The sequence below is a fragment of the Nematolebias whitei genome, chromosome 22 (assembly GCF_014905685.2).
Source record: "Nematolebias whitei isolate Nwh7 chromosome 22, NemWhi1, whole genome shotgun sequence".
NCBI lineage: Eukaryota > Metazoa > Chordata > Actinopteri > Cyprinodontiformes > Rivulidae > Nematolebias > Nematolebias whitei.
This window is the reverse complement of record NC_056519.1, coordinates 11,293,164-11,317,921: the sequence shown is the minus strand read 5'-3', so window position 1 is coordinate 11,317,921 and position 24,758 is coordinate 11,293,164. Positions and strand designations below refer to the sequence as shown.

The window sequence follows — 24,758 nt, the reverse complement described above, 5'->3', positions numbered from 1 at the left end:
TAAGTAGTGCTTAACTGCTTCAAAGGAAAAATATAGGTTATCAAATAAAGGCGTACCGTTCCTTAAAGGAATGCATATCGCCCGCTGTCTTACACGAGTTTTAGACGTCTGTCTTGTGATGAGAAGGGGCAGAGGTAGCCATAAATTGTTTTGTATAGTCTGATGTGATATTACACGATCTTGTGATCTTTTACTGTTTGAGTTATGTGCTGATGACCCTCAGCTACTTCTACACCACTGGCTGAATTATGAGTAGATTAGCTGTGGCAGCCATCTTAAATTGATTGAACTCCAAAGGTTAACCAGCCTTGAAGGAACATTCAACAAATATATGCTGAAAGTTTAATTAAAATCCAAGCAGTGGTTTGTGAGATATTTTGCTAACAGTCAGATTTGACTCCAAATGACAAACTTTTTGACAAAGACTGTGCAATCAGTTTGAGCTATATGTGTTGATTAGTCTCAGCTACTAATGTAGTATATAGTAACTCAGTATTTGTAAAACTGTTTATTACAGGCAGTTAAGGCCTTATTTTAGCCTTACAGTTTTTTAGCTGAAAGGTAATAATGTGCAGTGTAAAGCAAGCAATGAGCATCGCACAGCAGTGATGAGGTCAAAGTCTTGTGGTGTCACACATCCCCCAATGGCAAACTGACACATGATACAAATGATATCATCATGTTGTCAGCAAAGAAGATATCTTTTTTTTTTTTTTATCTAAAATTGCTTCTATCAGATAGTTTTCAGAGTATTTTCCTGAAAACAGTGATGCACTTGTTGAAATAGTTGTTGAACCTGTTTACTGGCAAGATAGAGGACCTGATCAACCAGCTCAATTAAACTTTGCTGAGCTAAGCAGAGTTTAGCAACACACCCAGCTGCACAGTGCATCAGTCATATTTGCACAATCGTACAACCAGACCCAAATATAATTACACCTTGTCTGGGTGTGGGTTCATGTCTCTTCTGGCATGAAAATCGTTATGGGTGCACCTTTTGAGCCAAGAGGCAGATGATCTGTGATTTGTGTTCTATTCTGAATAAAATATTAGATGTTGGCACCTCCACATCATTGCATTCAGTTTTTATTCACAATTTGTTTAGTGTCCCAACTTTTTTGGAATCCGGTTTGTAGCTTAAGAAGTTTAAACATGAGCAAGTATACTGAAGGTGATCCACAAGAGAACAATGTTTTTGAAGGAACTGTTGAGAGTTCAAAGTTTTTCTATGGAGACAATGTTTTAAGATACCGGTAAATAAAATTTTGTTAAAATAAAAAAAATTAAAAAAAACACTTGCCATAGCTGGACGTTTTGATAAACAAATTGCAAAAGTAGTTAGTTTGCAAAAACGTACGACAAAATAAAAGTATATAAAAACAGAAAAAAGTTACATATTTTAAAAAAAAAGTTTTTAATGGTGTTAACAACTCAGCAGTACTTTTAGTGTACCCGTTTCAACGCATAAAGGTTTCCGTCTCAGAAAAAAAAAAAAAAATCTAGCAAATATATTCGTTCCACATGAAGGATTGCGCAATAATTTAAGATTATTGCTACCATAAACTTCTTTTGATTAAAAACTACAAAACATTAGCCGTGCTGTTCCTGGTAGTCAGTGATTGGTCAGATTTTTCCGTTCAGCGATCTGATTGGATATTCCGTCTCATGCGAGTTACGTCACAAACTAAACTCCTCCTCTAAAACGTTTGTGAGTCTAGTCTAGCCCTAGTAGCGAGTCAGTCACCGACCGCTCGGACTGCGGAGGAGCTGGGATCAAACTACAACTGTCTCTGTGAACTGTTTTACATCACCCAGAGCGCGGTTCCCTCCTCAGACACCCAGAACAGGTGAAGAACAACACTCGTGTTTCCCATTGCTAATTGTTACTGCTGCTTTTACGTCGTATTTTAGCCTGTTTGATCTCACTCAGTACTTTCTCAGCGTTAGCGCCTCCCTGAATGTAACCTGCCCGTTAGCAGCTAATTCTAGCTGTCAAAATAACACAGGAGTTAAATTTGTACAGCTTTGTTTTCCCTTTACGAGACATTGGCACAAGCGTTGGGACGTCGTTTGTCACGTTTAAAGTCAGACAGCTCGATGGGGACAGCTGTCAAAGTAAAAAGAATCAGTCTGAAAAGAGTTTAGTCGCTTCCAATGGACGTGGCAGCTCCTGTTAGCGAACTAGCCTCCGCGCTAGCTCGGTGTAAACAAATCACCTTCGTTACCCTGAACGTGATCTGCAGACTGTTTTTCCTGTCTCATATTACAGATGGGTCAAAAATAGGACGGGTTATATTAATACAGAATGATTTTAACCAGTTTAAGACCGATTTATTGATGTTTTGTGTTGGAAGTGCACGAATTGTCTCAGTCTGGCTGGAGTTTTGGGGTTTTCTTTGTCTTGTTACTCGCAAGTGTTGAAGTCTGGGGAATCTCGTCTGTTTTAGTTTAGTTTTAGCTGTGCCATTTATGCAGTTGATGCTACATTTTTAGGATGAACTTTCAAGTTACTTTCATATCCAACTGGATGCTCGTTTACTTCTCAATCTCGTTCGGATTACAGTATTTATTTTAAAAATAATTTCCAGTATTTGGCCCTTTTCAAATTTTACTGATTTAAGATGACTTGTGACAAAAACTGGCAGCTCATGCCAGGTATACAGTACTTTTTGTAATACATGTATATATTTGACATACTAGCTTTATGTTTTAAAGTGATTTATAAAAATAAGAATATAATGTTTAAAAAAAAAACTCCTTTCAGGCTTAATTTTTTTAATGCAAGTCAGAAGGCGATTTACTTCTGTTTCGCTAAGAAAATCTTTAAAAACTTGTTCATTTATTGTAATGAGTTGGTGCTTTACTGCATCAACCAACTTGAAATGTTTAGCTAAGTACTGGTAATGATGACACACTGTTGAGGAATGCCAAAAGTTGTTTGTCCACAGTAATCAGCAGCAGGCAACAATGACCAATCAGACTACTCTAGTTACACATTAATGAGTATTATACCCATGCAACAGTAAGAAGATAGTAGTAATTAATTAGTTTTTATATCGATTTAAAATGGGTCATTAAAAAATTTATTTTGACCTATATTTTGGCCACCCTGTTCCTCTAGTTCAGTTTGCCACAAAGCATGAGGTCATCATATAAATATTTAATGGGCCGGGCAGCTGACAGGCAATTTGTCTTGAACTGAAACTTTGCTAAGACGCTTCCTCTTTCATACAGAACACGATTAAATAATTAACAAATAAATAATTAAAAGGCAACCGTTGCTTGATGATGTGTGCATCTGAAATTAAAAATATGCTGTTTTTTTTACAGGAAGTACAGCTCTACAGGGAATTTGAAGTATAATACAATCTGTCTTTGATAGTGTGCCAGACAGGAGAGTAGCTAAACTTAGCTCTTAAGAAAAGTAGATCTGTCACTGTCAAGTCGATTGATCATAGGAGGAAGTAGCTGCCCTTCATTTTTTAATATATTCTGTCTGTTTTCTGCTTTTATTTATCTCTTTAAAAACTAAGTGTCAAAATGTGTGTTTTTGGTGACAAACAAGAAGCAACACACATCTCCGTTTAAAATGCTTTAGTTAAACTAAAGGAGTTTGCACAAACAACACTTTTGTATGCCCAGAAAAAAAGCTAAGTTAATTATTTGGCACAATAATCGTTTTCCACTTCAAACACTTAATAGTGTATACCACACTTTAAAATTAGGAGTTTGTATCTTTGTGAATCTTTAGGAGAAAAATTGGAAGCTCCATTTATACCGATTTTTTTTTTTTATTGTTTCTTTAAAAAGTAATTAGCTAGGCTATTTATTTACAATATTTGAGAATGTTTTTCTAATATTGAGACATAAACACATGTTTTGACTTTGGATTAATCTAAAATATATCACAACATGCTAAAAGTGCAACATTTTTTTTTTTTGGTTTTATATTTTCACTACTTTTTATTGAATAAGCCACCATTAAAATAATAAAATATATATTTTTATATGAATTATAATAATTTAATGCATATAGTATATTGTTTTTGTAGCACTTGAGAGCCTTTTTTTTTTAATTTAATAAATAACCTGCTGCTTCATGTTTCAGCACCTAACAATGGCTTTGACAACACCAAGACGTAACTTGAGCTAATCCTTTAACGAGGGCGACAAATCTCCCCCCCCACAGTTGACAGCTGCGAGGGAAACCCACAATTAAGTGATATCGATTTTTAATTTTATTTAAAAAATGTATGACATTTTTTCCAAAGGCGTGCCTTTTATTCAGCCAGTTTCACAGTCCACACATGAAAGAAAAAAATCCATATTTAATAGCTTTTTGTTTCTTTTTTCCATCATCTGAGACCAGTTATTTTCATTTGACCCACTTTTGGATTACCACCTAATGTTTTAAATTCACTTCATTTGGTTTTCACCAGCATGCACCAGCCTGGTCTTCTCCGTGTGCACGCAGTCATAAGTGGTTTATTGCAGATAGTAACTTTTATTATTAAACTGTTTTACCTTTAAACCCCTTGAAATGATGCAATGTCTACTAACATTTTATGTAATCTTGTTCAAATAGGCTCATTTTGATTGGTTCTTGTCTTTCTCGGTGATTTAAAAAAATAAATCTCCTGCTTTGTTGTTGAGTCATATATTAAAAATTACTTGTTAAACTTGATAGCAGTGAGTTGTAGCTGATATGTTGTGACACTAAAGAGTCGTTCAAATAGTAAAAAAATAAAATAAATACCGGTAAATAAATAGAAATGAATGTGTCAAGATCACAAATTAAAAAGAAAAACAACCTGAGAAATTGTGCTGAATGATTTTGCTAAAGTTTGTTAAAATAATCAAAACACTAGCTAAAAGCTAAATGTAGCAACCAGCTAGCCAAAAGTAGCAAAAGACCAGCTGTAAGTTAAAGAAGGCAAGTATGCTAAAGCAGGGGGAGCAATGTTTTTTTAATAAATTAAAGCGTTTCAGTGCATTTCTAGAAGGAATTTATTTGTAAGTATAGTAAAATATATTGAAAAGTATAAAATGTACAAAAGTCAACGCAATTTACTGAATGTGCCGTTCAAACTTGGTTTCAAAAGAACTTGCACTTACAGCGACCCACATTTGAGTTTGTTGCATTATTTCGGCGTCTATACAGCATGTACTCTGTGTGTGCGTGCGCGTGTGTGATTTTCATGACACTGTCTCTCTTTGTTTAGCTCTCAATCATAAGACTCCTGGCAGCTGGATCAGAATGTCACTGTCGTATCAGGACTTGTGAGCTCATACTTTGACATCGTGTGCTGTTTGATGTTGATAAAGACGGGCCAAACCAGTTGGCAAATGTTCTTGAAAGTCCAACGCAATGTCTTCTAAGAAGTTAGTCCTGCTCGATAGAAACTTGATACAAGTTAAAGCTAAAACTAGCAAATATTTGCACTAACTGCCTTTTTAATTGTGCATGTGTGTAAACAGAAACAGGGGATTTTCTTTAATATAGCTGGGTTTGTTGGTTTTTGTTGTGGCTAGAATACCACGTCGTGTTCAAAACGGCGGAGGCGTCGCCCTTCGTATAAAAGATTTATTTGACACAACATGGGTTACAGATATTCAGAGACAAACAATTACATTAATAAGATATATGCATATAAATGGAGCATTAAGAACGAACCGCCTCGTGTGCGCCTCCCGGAAAATGCTCGGTGCGCGTGCGTCATTCCCGGCCTTTTATCCCCGTTTGAGAAGGCTAGCTTCCTGATTGGTTCAGCTTCTGTCGCTATGGTTACGATTTAGTCCGCCCGCTCAAGGACGTTAACGTCTATATTCCAGATAAGATTTTGGTACACCGAAATCGGCTTTTGTTTAAAGTTTAACTTGCTATACTTTTAGGGATACAAAATGATTCGTGTCTAAATTGTTTATACGTAATAATTAACAACTATTAATTATTACCTACCTCATGGGTGTTAATTCAATATCTGTTGAAGGCCTGGTGATTCTGTTTTTAAGGCAGATTCATCTTAGTTTCTGTGTCTGCGTTTAAAACTGTTAACACTGTTTGTTTAACGTGATTATACCTTAGTGATAACACTGATTTGAAATAGTTGTTTATTTCTAGGAATAATTATATTATCTAACTTATGTTCGTGTTTTTATTTGGATCATGGTTATACTTTTAATTTGATTTTACTTAGTCAAACTATATTGTCTAAATTAAAGAGCTGTGTTCTACTTTATTTATGTTAATCAGTCTGCTTTCTGGCCTGATTTGATTGCTTGTAATTTATCAAATGTGAACTTGTAAAATTATCTGTAGCTACTATGAGATTATATTTAAAGGTCAACTAGTTAGAATTAGCAAACATTTTCTATAAACATAGTTCAACCCTGGAAGAAAGACACACACACACTTTATATGACATGACATTTGAGTGCTTGATAGGAATTATAAAAAGGTATAAAATATTAAATCCAACATTATGTTTACGTGTCAGTCTTAGTCATATTGAGAGTTTATATGGTTTCTAACAATTCAAACTAACCCTGACCTTTTAAGGTATAATTATTATATTTTTTTCATGGAAAACATGAAAACATGTCAGTGTCCACATTCACTGTGTTGTTCAAAGGGCAATGTTTGAAAGGCACTGTCACAAGTTTTTATCTGAGTTTATCGTTTTGGACTGCTGTAACATGATAGAAGCTCCATGTCGCTGTCAAAGGTCAACGTGTCGGTGCTGTTTTCACGTGTTGGGCAGTTCAATCAGTTTCTACATCTGCAGGCAATGAAAGTTGAAGCAAACGCCAAGAAAATGTGTCAAAGATTATAAAAAGACAAAAAAAAAGCAGAAGTGGGAAATTTTTTTCTTTCTGCAGAGACGATTGCTACAAGATGAGCAACATCGCTCACTTTGTCGCAGTCGTTTTACTGGTTACCGTTGCAAAACTTGCGCAGTAATCGCATTTAGTTCGTTTTAAGTTACTTTCAGGATGTGGAAAAGTTTGCTTGCACAACATTCTTTAGAGTCAACACAAGCTGGAGATCAGTGTAAACTGGTTTGGATAAAATTTAAATGGTTAGGCGTGTTCAACCAGTTCTACACGACGCTACCGCTGACCGTTTCAGGCATGTGTCTTGAGAAACTTGTGTTTCAGGTCAGGAGAAAGCTTAGCATCGTGCTGATGTAAGATAAGCAAAGCTCAACTAAAGCTTTTGATAAAGAAATTATTGCAGGAGGAATTTTTTGATGAAGAGCATGCTTTGCAGCCTGGTGTAACAGTTTGTGTTATGACTGCATGTGTGAGGGAGAGCGTAATGACGTAGCAGGTGACGAGCTTCAGGCCACGTCTGAAATAGTGACTCACGCAGAAAACGCACATGGAAAGGGAAAAGTCAGGCATTACCAGCTCGTCGTAAGGACCGACAAAGATAAAGCCCTGGGAGCTGGTCTCCTGGAAACTAGATTTACATACAAATCTGTATTATGGCTAAAAACCAGTTTAAACCTCAACATATTAAACAATGAGGATTTTGTAAAAATTCTAAAACACGAGCAATCAGTAGATAAACTAAGCCCCCTGTCAACAAATTGAAAACTGCTTTTCTGTTTTGTATGCCGTGACTTTTGACCTACATTTTCCTTCCTTCTAAATGTGAGTAAAGAAAACAAGTGTTTACCTTTTTAAATTGTCTGTGACCTACATGTCTGTGTGGTTTCTCAACACCCACACATTCCTCAAGGGGAGTTTAAGATCTGGCAACCAGCATGAAGTAGAAACAGTTTATTGACTTGTGTTTTCTGCCACTTTTCATCACACACACCGTTTCCTCCCTTATTTTTCAGAAGCAGCGCTTTTCACCTACTGCTCACTGAAGTCTCTTTCGATTATGCTGTTAATCTGTTAGCTCTAAAATGTTCCTAAAGCTTCATCGTCGTCTAGCAAAGTCTCATCCCCTGTTGTTTATAGGTATGGTGGTAGCCATATGATTTAATCTGTCACAGGTTCTGCCTCAGCACTTTTATCTAAATGGTTTCTCAATAGCCAGAAATTCCTACTTTCGTTTCTTCTTTTTCAAGCTCCCGCCTCTATTATTTTAAGAAGAATAAATAGAAGAGATCAGTTTGTCTTCTATTTTATGGTTTTTATTTTTGTTTATTGTTCTTCAATAGTTACTGACATGTCTTCCTTATGAAACAAATAAACCAGTATTGTTCAGTTTTTTTTAGCCTCCTTTTTAAGAGTGTTTTCACTAAATAATAATAAAATAAAACTGGATAACAGTACCTGGAAGGTGCAAGTAAAGCTTTGAAATTGTGTTATCAGACCCAAAGCAAGCAGTGACACAAAATGCAGATGAAGACGATGTTAGAACAAAGACTAAACTAAAGATTTTTTCCAAAATTTTTTTCGCAGCAGTTCTTACAAATACAGAATTGTCTGATAAATGAACCCTAGTGCAAAATCATCTTCCTACTTTAATCGCAACGCCAATTTTTTTTGTGGAAATCGGTGCCTTTTAGACGTCCTCGCTGACGTTGTGCTGTCGAAAATGATAGCTTGGTTTTTATGTGTGTAGAAGAAGGTTTAAAGGCACATGAAACTGAAGTTATAGTTCCAATGAAAGGAAATGAAACTCAAGGGTGCACTTGTGGGGATTAAGCAAGAACAAATTCAGGCAGCAGGTCATTTAGTCAACGTCTGTTTTTATCTTTGTGTTCATTCCTCTGGCGGTCACTGACTTTCATGTTGACGCTACTGTCTGAGCTAATATAACTGGTAAAACCACAGCTGATGGTAAAAATGGATAGTTAATAGTTTTTTTTATTAGAATATAAGGATCTATGCATTCTTGTTAACTCTTTTGTGGCTGTTGTGGTCATTGACTGCATAAAACATGACTCATTCTGCATCCTGCTCTAGTGTCATCTGGTTTTAGAACCAGAACAACATAGTGGTCAGCGTAGACCCTGGAAAATCCCCTCTTGATTTTGGCCATTTGGGTTGAGACATAGCTTTATTTAACATATTTTGTGTCCATCAGGCAACTTTTTAAAATCTGTTTTGACTCATTCTGGATAATTTTGACCCGTTTTTTAATTTTTTTTTATGCAACTGTATTCCTGTGGTTATTTTTTACAAGTTGTGCCAGTAATTGTGTGTAAATGTACTACTTGGGCATTCTGTTATGCATGTTAAACTCTCCAGGTAGCTGACAAAGAAGAATGACATTTATTTATGCACTATGCCAAGCTTTTTAAACAGTGTTTTTTTTGTTCTCTCTGTATGTGAACTTTTCATTGCATTTAATGTTACTGCAATCTGCAGCTTTACAGAACTGGATTTTAAAATTGTTTAGTAACATTTATAATTCACTCATCACATCCTTCCATCTGTTATCTGTTGCTTGTTCTTGTCTGGTCGTTCTTCTAGGAGGACTCCAAAGTGTTACCAGGCCACCAAAGAGACAGTCTCTCCAGTGTGTGCTGGGTCTTTACTGGGGTCTTCTCCCAGTTGGATATGTCTGGAAAACCTCTCTAGGGAGGTGTCCAGGGTGATTTCTCTTGACGTAGAGGAGCAGTGGCTCTACTCTGAGTCTCTCTTGATGACTGAACTTCTCACTCTGTCTCTGAGGGAGTGTCCAGCTACCCTGCAGAGAAAACTTATTTTAACCGCCTTTATCTGTGATCTCGTTCTTTCCACCACTACCTAGAGTTTATGACCATAGGTGAGGGTAAGAATGTAGACTGACCAGTCAACGGAGAGCTTTGCCTTACAGATCAGCTCCCTCATCAGCGCATCATACCGACAAAGAGTACGCAATACTGCAGTAGCTGCACTCATGAACAAACACCCAGATATACTTTAAACTTTTCCACTTGAGGCAGCACATCACTCCCAATCCATCGAGAGTAGTTCACATCTTTTTTGACTGAGGACCATGGCCTCAGATTTGAAGGTGTTGATCGTTATTCCAGCTGCTTCACACTCGACTGTGAACTGATCCAGTGAGAGTTGAAGACCACTACATGATGACAGCAGGCCATAAAATGGTTCTTTACCACTGTCTGTACACTCATCGGTTCCACACCGCACCATTTAAGGGCCTGTCCATTGCGGGTACCCACTCAGCCCAGTGGGCTGTCACAGGTTCTGGTGGTCCAGGGGACCACCTTGTTCGTGGTTCCCATCAAACTGTGCTGATGTGATGAATTTGACATGAGCAGGCAGCAGTCATTGATTGGCCGGCGGAGCTACGACACTGAATGACCTGCAAGCTACATCCGAACCTCCATTTCCTCTTTGATCGTGTTGAGCGTGTGTTATTTTTGCTAGTTTCTGGTATGTAAACACAAATTTGTGCCGTGGACCAATAATGAGGTACAGACCTACCTAACTTTATTGACCGATGTTAGAATTCAGCGTGAGCTGGACGTCACCACAAGAAATGATCGCATTTACCGAGAGATATCGGAGATGATGGCTCAGCATGGATACACCCGAACTTACCAGGATAAGCTAAAAGAACTGAAGTCCGATGATAAGGTGATTATGGACCACAACGAGCTGAGTTTCTTGAACCCGATGACCTGTTACGATACTGCTCACTTTGCATTGACTGTCCCATCCACAGACCAGGGAAATGAGTCACAGTGGCAAATCACCTACACCTGAGGAACCAATGAGACGAGAGCTGAGTGAAGTCTCACTTACCAATGGCAAAGCAGCTAAACTGGACCCCTTCTGCTTCCTTGCTCTCTGACCATGGGGCCATCACATTTGCAACAATGTTTTTTTTATAAAACCACACAATGCAGACTGTTCCACCTTTTCAGACTGTCAAAAAAGGTTATTTGTTCTTGTGTGACAGTGAGGCCACAAGAGCCCATATTATCCTGGGAACTCACACCAGCTACAGAAACAACCGTCAAAAGTTGTTTAATCCATGGCTGGTGGTAAGAAAAAATTGTAATACACTTTTCATACTAGTTGGAAGCCGCAGTTGCCCAATAGTTTTACAAATTATTGAGAAAGTTTGTAAAAGTGCTTAATTTTTCCCACTATCTGTTATGAAACTGTAATTTTGTAACTAATGCTTTCCTTTACTTGCATTAATCAGACCTTCAGTTATGTGTGAATATGTTTGAAAGTAATTCTCATGTATATATTTCTGTTTATTGTTTTGTTGTTGAGTCTATAATCCCTCAGTGTGTGTGTAATGGCACACTGTGGGTTTAAATGAGCAGCCCGGTGCTCGCCTTGTTTACAGTGACTTGGTGCCTCTGGAGCCCAGTGTATATGTGTTTTACAGTGGGGGGGGAGGAAAGGAAAACATAAAGCGAGCAGCAGTATGCTGACATGATTGTGCAGCTGCCTTTCTCATCAGCTGCAGGATATTAAAGCGTTGATATCATTTACAAAGACTAATTGAAGTGCCATATTTACAACTTCATATAGTGATTCTAAAGTAAATGAGCGTTAGAATGTTGTTGGCGTGGCAACCCTTTTAATATTGCGCTTTACTACACACTCGGTGATGACAGCGTGTTTATTTTGAATTCTTATGTCTCTCCTTCAAGTCACATTCAGTTTTTTAAAACGATCCTGTGCAGCAAAACTATTTCTGAGCAGCATCTACTTCCAGTGTGGGAATCTGCCGTTCCCGTCCGTGACACCTCTTGTCGCTAAGCAACTCCCCATGACAGCAAGTTGGCAGCAAGTGTTTCAAGAAACAGCATTTGAATGCCTTGATGCCATACTGTAGATGACGCTGAGTGACAGAGACAAAACACTAATCGCTCACATCTTTATCTTTTGGGCACAGTTGCTTTAAACTTACAAACACCTGATGGTTTCAGAAACGCGTGGCGACTCTGAAGTGGACTGAATCCTGTTATCTTCCAAGGATGTGCCTCCATTATTTTATTTTAAGTCTGGACAGTTTAAACCAAAGTGTTAAGGTATTATTTGTGATTTGGGGATTTAGATGGTATTTTTGTAGATGTATTTTCGTTTTTTGCAGGTATTGTTTTATAATTTACTGCATCATTTTAATGTCTTACTGACCTGGAAATTTCAATTGATCTCTTCTCTAAAAGCTGTAATATATGCTGATATTTCTAATAATGAATTATCATCTTGTCTCTGTTTGTCCCTGCAGTCCATCTCCTAAAGTCCTGACTCAAAATCTCAGTCCAGTCCAAAGATTTCAGTTGGAAGCCAGGTTCGTCCTTTGACTTGTATTTAATTTTTCTTTGTTTGCATTTCTTGGGGTTGTATATCTTTAAACTTCCACCAATATTTGTTTAGTCCTATCAGGTTTGGACACTGTTGGCGTTTGTCCCACAAGTCTTCTGTCCAGTTCCAGCTGGTTTTTCTGTTTCTTTTTGGTGGAGGACAGCCGAGTTTTTCAAGCTGGAAGAAGGAGAGACGAGCAGGGCCGACGGCCCGACCTTCGTGCTGCGACACCGAACTTCAAATCTAATAGAAAATGCTAAAAATTCCTCGCCTATAAGTCCCATGAGTCCACGGGAGAAAGACTCACCCACCTCAGGCTCTTCAACCAGTCACCTCAGCACCACAGAGTGCCCCTCACACAATGGGGTGAGTGTCAGACACACGCATGCATGCTGTCAGGGGATGGGCTCAAAGCGAGTTTCTGGGTCACACTGTAAACCAAAACTCACATTCTCGCGTGAATAATGCAACAGTTCTTGTTAATGGGGAAGGACGCAGCGCTAACCGGTCTGCTTGTTTGATAATAAAAGTTATTTACTGGACTTTTCTTCCCAGCATTGATATTTAATCTGACATTTAGAATTTTAAGTCAAAGACATGAACGAGATTTGTTTTTGCCGCTTCACTTTGTACACGCACAAGAGCAGGCCTTTTTCAAGTTTGTGTTTTTTACTCATTTTAGGACATTGAGTTCTATTAATTTGTGTAACATATGTCCTCCAATGATGTTTAAAGTGTTAAAGGAAACAGGAAGTCAGTCAGACTTCTGCAGCCACTTGGAGCCATTTGCCATATTAGGAGAGTGTTTTGTTTATCTGCTGCATGCACACAAGGACAGTTGCACACAAACACCCGAAAGCGCTTAGCTTGAACCAAATAAGCTTTATTGCCACACATATTTCATTACTGATCCAATGAGGTTGCGCTCACATCCTAAAGTCGAAGAAAGCTGAGTGTCTGGTGGGTACGGCACTTCGTTTCTGGTTCCGGATCACGGCGTGTCGAGACGAAGTCCAGCGCTAATTATATAACTTTTATCTGCCTTAATAGAAATTAAATGTTAAAACTTTATTCTTTTCTGCCGTTATTTGTGTCTGCGCGAGTCCTCTCTCCACCTGGGAATAAGGAGCCGGCTTCGAACACCGTGGTCGTAGGCCTGTCACAATAAACAATAAATCAATTAATCGCATGATAAATGAAAATTATCGACCTGATTTTCATTTATCAGCTTTATCGTTTCTTCATGTCTCTCTCTTTCTACTGAAGACACTGGATGACAAAAGGCTCAACTCCAGTGCTTTTCACTGACCCCTCCCTTTCTCTTTAAAATTCATTTTAACCGTCCAAAATCACGTTTTTGGATCGTTAAAAGCTGCTAAGCTGAGAAGCTAAGCTACGAGCTAAGCTAATAGGCCGACCTCGGGGAAAAAAAACCTCCGTCTTGTCGAAGCTTCAAAATTCATTGTTGAAACCCGTACCTTCGTGTAAACAAATTGTTTTTCTCTGCAAAAATAAATCGAGAACTTGTTCACTAATTTTTTTTATTTTTATTAAAAGCTTTGTGTGAAAAATGCTATGCTAATGAGCTCAAACCACAACGAGCGTTCGGCATTTTGAGAATAGAAGAACAGGAACGAGAGACAGCCTATGTCACGTCAAGGGCCCTCCATCCCATTTTTCTTAAAGAGACAGGCTGCTCGCTCCCTCACTATCTATCCTTCGGTTCAAACAGTCTTAAACTGCCATCCGGTTGTCGAAAAAAGGTTCTACATGCAAAACAAATTAACCAACATTTCTTCTTAAATTTGACAATAATTACTAATTATTGTCAAATTTCTAACAATATTATCGTTTATTGCAATAATTTCTGAGACAATTAATCGCCCAGCATAATTTGTAATTGTGACAGGCCTACAGGGTCATACGGCAACATTTGTGTAACTTAACCCCGACACTTACCCTAAACCAGCACGCACCTTAGCCCCAAACTCCAAAATGAGGTTCCACCATGTTAGGATTGTTTCTTCAAGAGCTATTAATTCTGACAAGGCAGATGATTACATCAGAAAAAGTCCTGAAAAGTTACGTGCTCGTGCGCATGCACACACACACACACACACACACACACACACACACACACACACACACAGCTCTTTCATGTAGATTATTGCTAGATTAGATGTGCGTTAGTCACAAGCACGTACATTAAATAGTATTTAATGTAGGTTAATCACTTGTCCACAAGGCTGTGGATTATAGGAACGGTCTTTAACGACACAATAAACTCTCATGCACTGTTTATAAACTGGGCTGCAGTAGCTTGGTGGTCAGTGCTGCGGTACTGTAATCTGGAGGCTTTAGGTTCGAGCTCTGGTTGCATCAGGAAAGGCATCAGGCAGAAAAAAAAGCCAAATCTCTTATTGAAATTTGCTCAATGTGACGACCCCTACAGAAAAGAACAGCCAAAAGAAAAACAAGAACAACATCACAGTTCATAAACCCATATACAGTAGTCACTCGCTACTTCGTAGGTTTTTTTTTTTTTTTTGCGGATTTGCTACTTCACGGTTTTTCAAAATAAGATTGGACATGACACACAGTTGGCTGATTGATGGATGAGCCGCACGATCGTCATGGAATTTTTTATTTAAAATAAATTATTTTTAATGATTTAGCACCTGCTGCACCTTTGTGCAGCCCACAGCTGCAGGTGAAGCTTCTTCTCTGCAGCGGAGAAGTGGGCGTGGCAGAGAGCTGATTTCATGACTTTCTGTTCTCTTTTAGAGTGTTTAGAGTTCAGCAACATGTTTAGAATATTGTAGTAATGGGAAGGGTTTAAAACACCTTTATATAATAAACTACTATTTACTAGTACTACTATTCCTACTTCGCGGTTTTTCACTTATCACGGGCTTCAGGGTACGAATATGCGATAAACAAGGGACCACTGTATTGATATAGTTGTCTTAAAAGAAAGCACACACTTTTTTTAAATGTAACTTTTAGAAAAAAGTTTGTTAATCCCTAAGTTTAATATATGTTGGGACAATAATTTTTTAGTCATTTGAGACTATAAGAAAGCTTAGAGGACTGTTGCTCAGGATGGCTTTAAAAATCAGAAGATAGTCTGACTCTTTTGAAGCAAAACAAGAAAAAGCTGTGGCTGAGGCCCTGAGGAGAATGGATTACTTTATAATGTTTGGCAGCAACTGCTTGGGTCTTGGTTTTGCGCGGTTTGGTCACGAGCGAGTCTGTTTACGATGGTTTACAGCCTCCACCATCGTCTTATTGACACTTTGAAGGCTGAGAAGACTCGTCGATGAGTCATTCTGTGCTGTAGTCATCAGGCTGCATTATGATGAGGTTGGCTCCGCCCCTATGTGGCGTCCAGTTGCACGCAGAGTCTATCTAAAATCTCCCGTGATGGCTGCCAATCAAGCTGAAGCTCTGTGGCTCCGGCTCGTGCTCCTGTTTAGACTGTGTGTGTGTACACGGTCAAAGCTGTCGCTCTATTGTCCAGCGTGAAAGGCAGTCACCAGAGAGCCGCTGAGCCGAAACACAATAATGTTTGTGCGCGTCTATTGTGCGTCTGCCTCTGTGAGCGTTGGGGTTGAACCTTTTTACCTGCTGTAACGCAACACGGACACCTGAGAAGGTTTCAGAGGCCTCCTGCTGCAGTCAGCAAAGGCACGGTGTCTTAACACCCCCATCTGCCACCTTTTTAAAACTTTAAACATTTTCTGTGCGTGTTATTGTGTGTCTTGAAGGTTTTGCACAGTGTGGTGAGCTCTGGGGTCAGTTTCATACATCCTGTTTGCCATCAGGTTCAATCTGTAACAATTCTTTATTAGAATTAGGGCTGAACAATTTTGGAAAATATTGTAATTGCAATTATTATTTTTTTTACCTCAATATTGCGATTTAATATTCAATTATTTTTCAATGTCTTCTTCTCATGTATTTTTCAACAAACGCAAGCAATAAATCATTGTTTCAGTTGTAAAACACTTGACTGTTTTCAGCTCCGCTGCAACTCTGCTTCTGTATTTTTTTGTGTAGCTCCAGGATAACAACTTGGCTAAAATGTGTGCGCAAGGACATTATGTACCACTTATCCATTGTGTTTACCAAAGCTATAAACACAGGCTTGGCCACAATATTAATAGGCATCATGTCTTTCGCAATGAACTCCGTTACTGCTCGAGTTATTTCCTCGTGCTGTTTTGAATTATGTTCATACGAAGTAAAACCTTCGAACAGTTCGGTCAGTGATCCCTGTCGGCTGCTACTTTGCTTACTTCAAGTTGAAGCATGGGTCGTTGGCATTCTAGCCATGCAACTATCGTAAATGGCTTTGTGGTGTTTTTTTAAGTGTTGATAAAGATTTGTGGTGTTACCTTGAGCGGTATCAACAGCAGCAAGGCAGGTTCTGCACAATACACGTCGTTGCACAACGTCTTTTTTTTTTTAAATAGCCAAAATAATTCCAAACAATGAACGTGCTGCCGCTCTTTGGTACCAAACTTTCAGATGTGTCGGCTTCTGTCGAGCCATTGTGCAACCGGTTAAAGCGCAGCGTTGACTTCTCCCGCTCTCTGCTCTGAGTTGCTCCGCTCACTCACAAGTCACGTAACCAGATCATGTGACCAGTCAAATCGCTGCCTTTGCGATTAGAAAATCTCATTTTATCGTATCGCAATATTATCACAAATGCAATTAATTTTTCAGCCCTAGTTAGAGCCAGTTTAATCTTTTTTACCTTCTAATTTTTGCATTTGATGTTACATTACAGCAATGAGTTAATTTTTCCTAAAAAATAACTATGAGGAGAAAAATATATATTTTTAGAGCATCCTGCTTTTTGTGTTTATAAATTTGTCTTTGTATGGTATTACATCCTACAGTTTACTGTCAACATTTTTAGACTTTGACCATAATATAGAGTATTGTGTGGGATTTTTTTTAACCCATACCCATTTCAGAAATACGGTTACACTTTCAAATGATCTTCATGATTACTTTTTTTTTAAAATTTTTTAATTTTTTTTAGATGAACAACCTAAAACACTCAACTGGCTGGAACTTAGTCACTTAAAAAAATGTCTAGCTAAAATTTGATGTGGTATCAGCTGAGAGTCAACAGATGCTCTGAGCATAAGATGAAGTCACACAAGGCTGACCTTAGTCTAAAATCTTACATTAAGGCATCGAGCCATTACTTCTATTCCCTTTTTGTAATTTTTCCCCTGTAGTTTGCTGTGGGGTGAAAGTGACTTGATTTAAACACTCAAACTGTGAACATTTAGAAAAAAAACATCACTATGTTGTTGTGCTGTTTCAGTTTTCCATGCTCTCACAGGCAAGAACAAAGAAACAGTGTACTGACTAGAGCGCAGTGTGTGTGTTCAGAACATGCTGTTTCTCAGGGCCGTGTTTTCTCTTCTGCACAGCGAGTTGTTCACATGCGAGTCACATGTTGAATCTCTGTTCTGGGCATGCGTCGACGATGTGCAGGGGGGGGGGTATTTCTTCACTCCTCACCCTGTTAGACATTCACACTGCCCTCCCGGTACAGAAAGTTTTAGCTGTGTTCTTGTTTGCTCACAGCTGTTTCCTGGGTGCTGCCCTCTGTTGTTTCTGTTTTACTCACTCAAGACAGAGTTCTCGCTTTCTTGCATTAAATGTTTTTATTTCTTAAAGCTTCAACCACTTTCAACCTGAGTAACCGTTTATTATTCATGCATCAGACTTTTAACAGTTCACTTTTGATGATTTAGATTAAATTAAAGCTCTACTCTGAGTGTTGTGAATGACCATCAGCTACTAAAGCATTAAAATTTCCTTCAGTATCTAAACCTGACTGAGGGACAGCCATGTTTGTGTTTTTTAGGGTCAGCTGACTGTGGCAGCCATCATCAATCAGTCAGAGAGTCAGTCAGAGTTTCTTTATTGTCGTTCCGAAATTGTATACACAGGGTCCAAGTTACATCCAACAATAAAATGTAAAAGAAAAACAGTAATTAGATCTAAGATATGAACTAAGAAACACATCAACTAAAAATACACTAAGCACTCATAGCATAAAAACAATAAACACAATATGCCGAACAGCAGCACGAACATGAGTCTGTGTGAGCAGATGAGCACGCATGAACACAGCAACATGAAACAGATCAGCAGCAACATGAAACAGATCAGCAGCAACATGAAACAGATCAGCAGCAACATGAAACGGATCAGCAGCAACATGACTATTCTGGTTAGAGATTCATGAGTCTAACAGCCTCAGGGTAGAAGCTGTTCCTCAGTCTAGTGGTTCTACACTTAATGCTCCTCAACCTTCTTCCTGAGGGGAGCGGGGCAAAAAATGTGCGCTGGGTGAGTGTGGTCCTTCATGATGCAGGTGGCCCTCTTCCTGCATCTGGAGGTGTAGATGTCTGTGATGGTGGGGAGACTGACTCCAACAGACTTCTGTGCAGCCTTCACCACTCTCTGTAAAGCTTTTCTTTCTGCAGCTGTGCAGCCTCCATGCCACACGTTGATGCTGGAACAGAGTTGACTCCAAAAGTTAAACAGTTGTAAACATAAATCTATTCTATTCATTACTTTATACAAGTTTTGTTAAAATTTGTCCAGTGGTTCATGAGATATTTTGCTAACAAACAGTAAGCATACACACAGACATTATCTGACAATTAAAAATGTCTGCCTTCACTTGGTGTATTAAGGAATTTGTTCTTCCATTAAATAAATAAATAATTCCTGCATCTCCAAAGTGGCTCTAAAGCGTCGAACTAACTTTATGACTTAATTATGTTGCTCAAACTTTGGGTGCGTCTGCAGATCACTGATAAGCCTGTTTATTTTTAGCATGCACACACAAACACACACACTTCTTACTCTGTGCGTGTAGAAAATATATTAGGTGACACTCTGTTACTGAATTCAACACATGCATGTTGTGAAGAATTGTGGATGTTTGCACATCTTTCGTAAAAGAACGAGCGGGCAGTTCTCAGAAAATACCATCTGCTCTCATTGGTCAGCTCCAGTGCTCAGATGGCGTGCACGCCCGAGTGAGGGATTAGTCATCAACGTTTGAATAGTGTTTCAGGAAATGATTCACTCTGAAATAATGCTAATATTACCTGTAGAGCCAAACCCTGGTTGGAAATATGTGCAAATAAGACTTAATAACAAGATAAATGAATGTTCCCTCTGATTTAACTGTTCTTAAAGAAACGTGTGGATGTTTCCCATAAATTAGTTTCTGAGAAAGAAAGTGGCTGTCGCTGAAGCATAACAGCTTTGATGATGTTACTGATCACGTGGACGTCCCATGAGAGTCCAAACCGGTCTGCACTCACAACTGGATCGTTCAGGCCGGTTGACATTTAGTAAGTTCTATCAGCTCCTGATGGACACTTCCAAGAAGGATGGGATTATGTCTTTGGCTGAAGATAAACGCACTTCCTTACGGAGTGAAATTTGACTCGGTGACCTTTGGTCTGATGACTCGCTGGAGTCTTAGCAGCTGAAGTTCGTACACGTGCTGCTGGTTTACAGCTGCGAGGGCTTAAACGTGATAAGCTCACAAGTTTCTGAACCACAGTGCAAATTTTCAAACGCAAGGGGGCGCCTCCTTCTACAAATATTTTCTTGTGTTTTTCACTTTAATTTTTAGAAACGTCAACAGAGCAGAGGTCTTTGTAAAAAAAAAACAAAAAAACTGTTTTCCACCTGAAACTGTTTAAGTATATCCGTTTCACTGCGTGAGACCGTGTGTGTGTCACAATTATCACTGTTTGCTGTATTATTTATGTCTCTCACTCCCCAGCTGTGATAAAATTAGGTTAGCCTAAATTCAAATGAACGGTTTCATCAAGTTTTTGTAAATATCAGTGTCTGTGTCATAAAACGTTAGCTGAGTTCTTAATCGCTTTTTGCCTTTCAATTCAACCGTTTGTATTTAGTACCATCTGTTACCTAAGAGGTGATGATCTCAATCCAATTATATATTGGTTATCGTTTCACTTTTTGATTGAACTGTTTCAGAAGATGATTCATTCAACAGTTTATACAGATTAAACTCTGTTTTATTAATGAAACATTAAATCTTCTAGTGAAATGTTGTGATAAACATGTTTTCTGATCAAGAAAAGATTTCATCGTTGGTGCGGTCTTATAATCAGACACCACTGGTGTGCAGAAAGCAACAATAATTAATAATCATTTCCAGGAATGAGCCTTTCTGGTCGTGTTTTCCAAAAGTGTCCAGATCAATAAAGTTTTGTGGATGGACTCGGTATATCAATTTTCCATTTTTAATTTATTCCAAAGACTTTTAAGTGAGAAGTTTTTTCTTTTTTTTTTTTTTTTTAGACTGTCCCAGAGTGTGATGGAGGGAGAATAAATGCAGATGAAGACAGAGGAACAGAAGAACATAAGGAGCAGCAGGAGGAGAAAAGCAGTGACGAAGGTTTCATGGGAATGACCTCACTGCTGCAAGCCCACCACGCCATGGAAAAGATGGAGGAGTTCGTACACAAGGTGCAGAAAAATGCAACATTTTTACCTCCTTGTCCTTCTACTGAACTTATTGCAACATTTTTACTGCTCACTGTTTCTGCTCAATATCCTCCTTTAATTTAGTAAAAACTGCATTAAATTAAAACAAAAAAAAAACTATAAAAAGCCAAAGTTTGCTTAAAGGTGAAACTAAATGGTTTTCTCAACATCCACATTCCAACACAGTTGGTCACTACAAATGGTCACATGACGGTTGGATGACAAAATATGCATCAGTGTTGACATTTGCACCAGGAGGCACCAACATCATAACATCAGCGCTAATGCTAACGATAAGAAACCTGTTTGTGTTGGCTCGACCTTCAGAGCCAGTTTTTGTCCTTCATGAGAGTTTTGAATCAAAACAAACAAGTTGGGAGTGACTAAGAGTTAAAGCTCGTGCGGATTCAAACACTGAGATGCTTCTGTACGTCTGACCAGCAGTTTGTAAACCATGTAAATAATCATCAGGTGTGGGAGGGCCGGTGGCGCGTCATCCCTCACGACGTGCTCCCCGACTGGCTGAAGGACAACGACTTCCTGCTTCACGGTCACAGGCCGCCTATGCCTTCGTTCCGCGCCTGCTTCAAGAGCATCTTCAGAATCCACACGGAGACCGGGAACATCTGGACACATCTGCTAGGTGAAGGCACTCCCGAGCACGGTCCCTAATTTAAAACTGAAGCGCTAATCCTTGATGTGCAAGCATAAACGCATTCATGACAAAATAATTATGTTTTATCCTCTAGTTGCTCCTAAATTAAACCAGACTGTTGTGTAATCAGGCTGTTGGGTACAAATAAACAACAAACGGGCGTATGACTTTGCATAACAAGTGTGTTGAAAGCTGAGCTGATGTTTTTGTAAGAACATCCAGAGAACCTCGTATGGTTTTGGGTCATGAACTCTGGACTTGTAACACACCGACTTTAGCTTCAAATCCTATTTAAAAAAAAAAACTGCTTTGATTTTGTGTAACTTCTGTCAGCCTAAGAAGCTTTTTGTTCAGTTTGAACTTGACAAAAAGTTATTTTGTAGCTCTACTGCCACCCAGTGGTGAGCTGCTGACACTGCACCTAAACCAGAACAAGACGTTGAGAACGTCCTTCAACAATATGGGACTTTTTCTACTTGATGAAACATTTATTTAACGTTCACGTCTTAAAAATTACCCACCTCGTCTCTCCTCCTCTCTTCTCCACAGGCTGTTTGTTTTTCCTCTTTCTGGGTCTCATGTACATGTTCAGGCCCAACATGTCTTTTGTGGCGCCGATCCAGGAGAAGGTAGTAATCGGGATGTTCTTCCTCGGAGCCATCCTCTGCCTCTCGTTCTCCTGGCTCTTCCACACGGTCTACTGTCACTCAGAGGGAGTGTCCAGAGTCTTCTCCAAGTAAGAAGCAAACGGTTCTGCAGCGGTAAGATGAAAGAAGTCTCTTCAGTCGGTAGTTATCTGTGTTTTGTATCGTTCAGGTTGGACTACAGTGGGATAGCCTTCCTGATCATGGGCTCCTTCGTCCCCTGGTTGTACTACTCCTTCTACTGCTCCCCTCAGCCCTGCTTCATCTACCTGATAGTTGTGTGCATACTGGGACTGGCGGCCATCTTTGTCTCTCAGTGCGACTTCTTCGCTACCCCGCAGTACAGAGGAGTCAGAGCAGGTAAAAACCACCTTTACTGCCCTTTAAAAGTAATTTCATGCTTTTGAGTTTACAAGGAATGATCAAATTTATGTTTAGACTAGAGACGTTCCGATCGATCAGCCGATACCGATCAATGCTTTTCAGTGCCGATCACAAAACCCGATCACCCTTGCAGCCTGCAGAGGTCCATAGCCGAAGTTAACTTTTCAAGCTGTAATCTTTGAAGCGACTATAAGCCGAATGAAAACATGGCTTCTAACTCTGTTGTTTTACTAGTTATAAAGATAAACTAGTCTAACTACCAGTGATTGGAGACACATGTGACTTTAAGTGTTTTTTTTAGGAGAGCTTGACGGAGCAATCTGTTCTCTGTACAGCTGTGAAATCCAGCTGTTTGTGACCAAAAAGAAAACAAAGTCACTGATTTCTTTGGTTTTAAAACGAGGAGTTACACAAAACATTTGACAAGAAATAAGGGTACCACTTCACAATAAGGCTCCACTTATAGATGGCTAATAAATACTTTATAGGTATGTTATTAATTCCTCTATAAACTGTTTATAAATAATTAATAACTGCTTATTATGCATTAATTAAGGTTGACAGAGAGACAAAAGTGACCAGTTTCTTGCCAAATGGTGAGCCAATCTGCCACCTATATATTTCATCTAGAGTTAGGGTTAGGGTTAGGGTTATATATATGTGCTATATGAATATTATAAATCTATTTTGTCCAACTGTTACGTTTTTTTTATTAAAGTGTAGCAAACGTTCTCCTAAAATGATGAAACGTTTCCACCCTGGTTTGTGTTTGACTCATGCTGAGCTCTGCTTCCTGTGCTCAGGCGTGTTTGTGGGTCTGGGTCTGAGCGGCGTGGTTCCGACCCTGCACTTCGTCATCAGCGAGGGTCTGATCAAAGCCACCACCATCGGTCAGATAGGCTGGCTGCTGCTCATGGCGACGCTCTACATCACCGGCGCCTGTTTGTACGCCGCTCGCATCCCCGAGAGGTTCTTCCCCGGCAAGTGCGACATCTGGGTGAGTAACGAACGCAATCGACAGACGTGTTTTACTTTAATTTTTACCTTCTGCACGTTTTCCTCTTTACCTTTTTCGCTTCTGTCTCACGTTTAACTTGTTCTCTTTCTCTTTCTTCGTTGTAGTTCCACTCCCACCAGCTGTTCCACATCTTGGTGGTCGCCGGGGCTTTTGTCCATTTTCACGGTGTGTCCAACTTGCAGGAGTTTCGGTACACAGCAGGAGGGGGTTGCACTGACGGTGGCAATCTTTAACCCACTTTTACTGATTTCCCGAGGGAGCTCTGGTTGGAGGAAAGAACGGCTCTCGCGCTGCAGGAGCTGGTCCTGCTGCGAGCGGAGCGACCAACAGGGGGCGCTATTAAACCTGACAATGGGTTTGGTCTCATTCTGTCTCAGTCTGTTCAACTCGACCTCTTTGGGTAAAAAAACCAAAACATTTAAAGCGGTGTCATTTAGAAATCAGTTTTTTAAACTATTTTTGATTCAAGACGGGGACAAGATTTTTACAGCTCCTCTTCAGTAGTTCTCAGATTATTGTTCTGTCTTAAAATAATCCAGGATTGTGGGGAACAAAACGTTCCAGGTGTTTTCGGTGGAAGCTGTGTTCCAGATCATTTTCAAATGTGAAAGGAAAAAACAAAGTGATAGATCTGTACCTTTATTGGTAAACCTTTTGGAAATGGATCAGGAGATGGATTCGTAGTCTCTTTTTTAAGATAAAACAACAAAAAAACATTTTTTATGTACATAAGATTTCTAAAGTTTAATTTCTAGATTTGTATGAAATTTATTTTAAAAGCTACAAAAAGTTGTTATAAAATGGGAATAAAAATGTTAGATAATAAACTAATTTTTGAGGCGTACACGCTTCAGCAGCAGCGTACGTCGGAGGGAAGAGTGTAGGCGGTGGGGGTTTCTTCTAAAAACTGTGTGGTCTGTGTGTTAAAGATGGTATAAACACTCCGACGTATTTTCTTTTAATGCTTCTCCTCTCCACGTCTCGGGGAGCTGGTGTCTATCTCCGGCAGTCACTGTGTGAGAGGTGTGGGACATCTTGGACAGGTCACAATTCCATCACAGGGACACAGAGAGACAAACGAGACAACCATTCAGTCTCTCATGCACAATTTAAATTTACCAAGTAGCCCAACATGCATGTTTTCAGTCTGTGGGAGAAAACACACGGGGACAACATGAAAACGTAACAAATATGAACAATGAGACACAATTTTTGTCTCGTTTGTGTCCGATCTGCAGTTCAGATCTTA

General features: G+C 39.2%; 1 protein-coding gene across 1 annotated transcript; it reads left to right on the top strand.

Moving 5' to 3' along the window:
• Nucleotides 1–1,733: 1,733 nt before the first annotated feature.
• On the top strand, nucleotides 1,734–23,918 carry adipor2 (adiponectin receptor 2). The gene is made up of 9 exons (XM_037696029.1): nucleotides 1,734–1,847; nucleotides 12,164–12,226; nucleotides 12,313–12,606; nucleotides 20,623–20,790; nucleotides 21,280–21,451; nucleotides 22,013–22,199; nucleotides 22,280–22,467; nucleotides 23,295–23,488; nucleotides 23,614–23,918. The coding sequence occupies exons 3-9, from the start codon at nucleotides 12,523–12,525 to the stop codon at nucleotides 23,740–23,742; spliced, it is 1,122 nt and encodes a 373-aa protein (XP_037551957.1). The 5' UTR covers nucleotides 1,734–1,847; nucleotides 12,164–12,226; nucleotides 12,313–12,522; the 3' UTR covers nucleotides 23,743–23,918.
• Nucleotides 23,919–24,758: the final 840 nt, after the last annotated feature.

Coding starts and splice junctions, on each gene's coding strand:
- adipor2 (XM_037696029.1), top strand. CDS start 12,523: ATGAGTCCACGGGAGAAAGACTCACCCACCTCAGGCTCTTCAACCAGT. Junction 12,607..20,622: donor AGTGCCCCTCACACAATGGG/GTGAGTGTCAGA, acceptor TTTTTTTTTTAG/ACTGTCCCAGAGTGTGATGG. Junction 22,468..23,294: donor GTACAGAGGAGTCAGAGCAG/GTAAAAACCACC, acceptor TCCTGTGCTCAG/GCGTGTTTGTGGGTCTGGGT.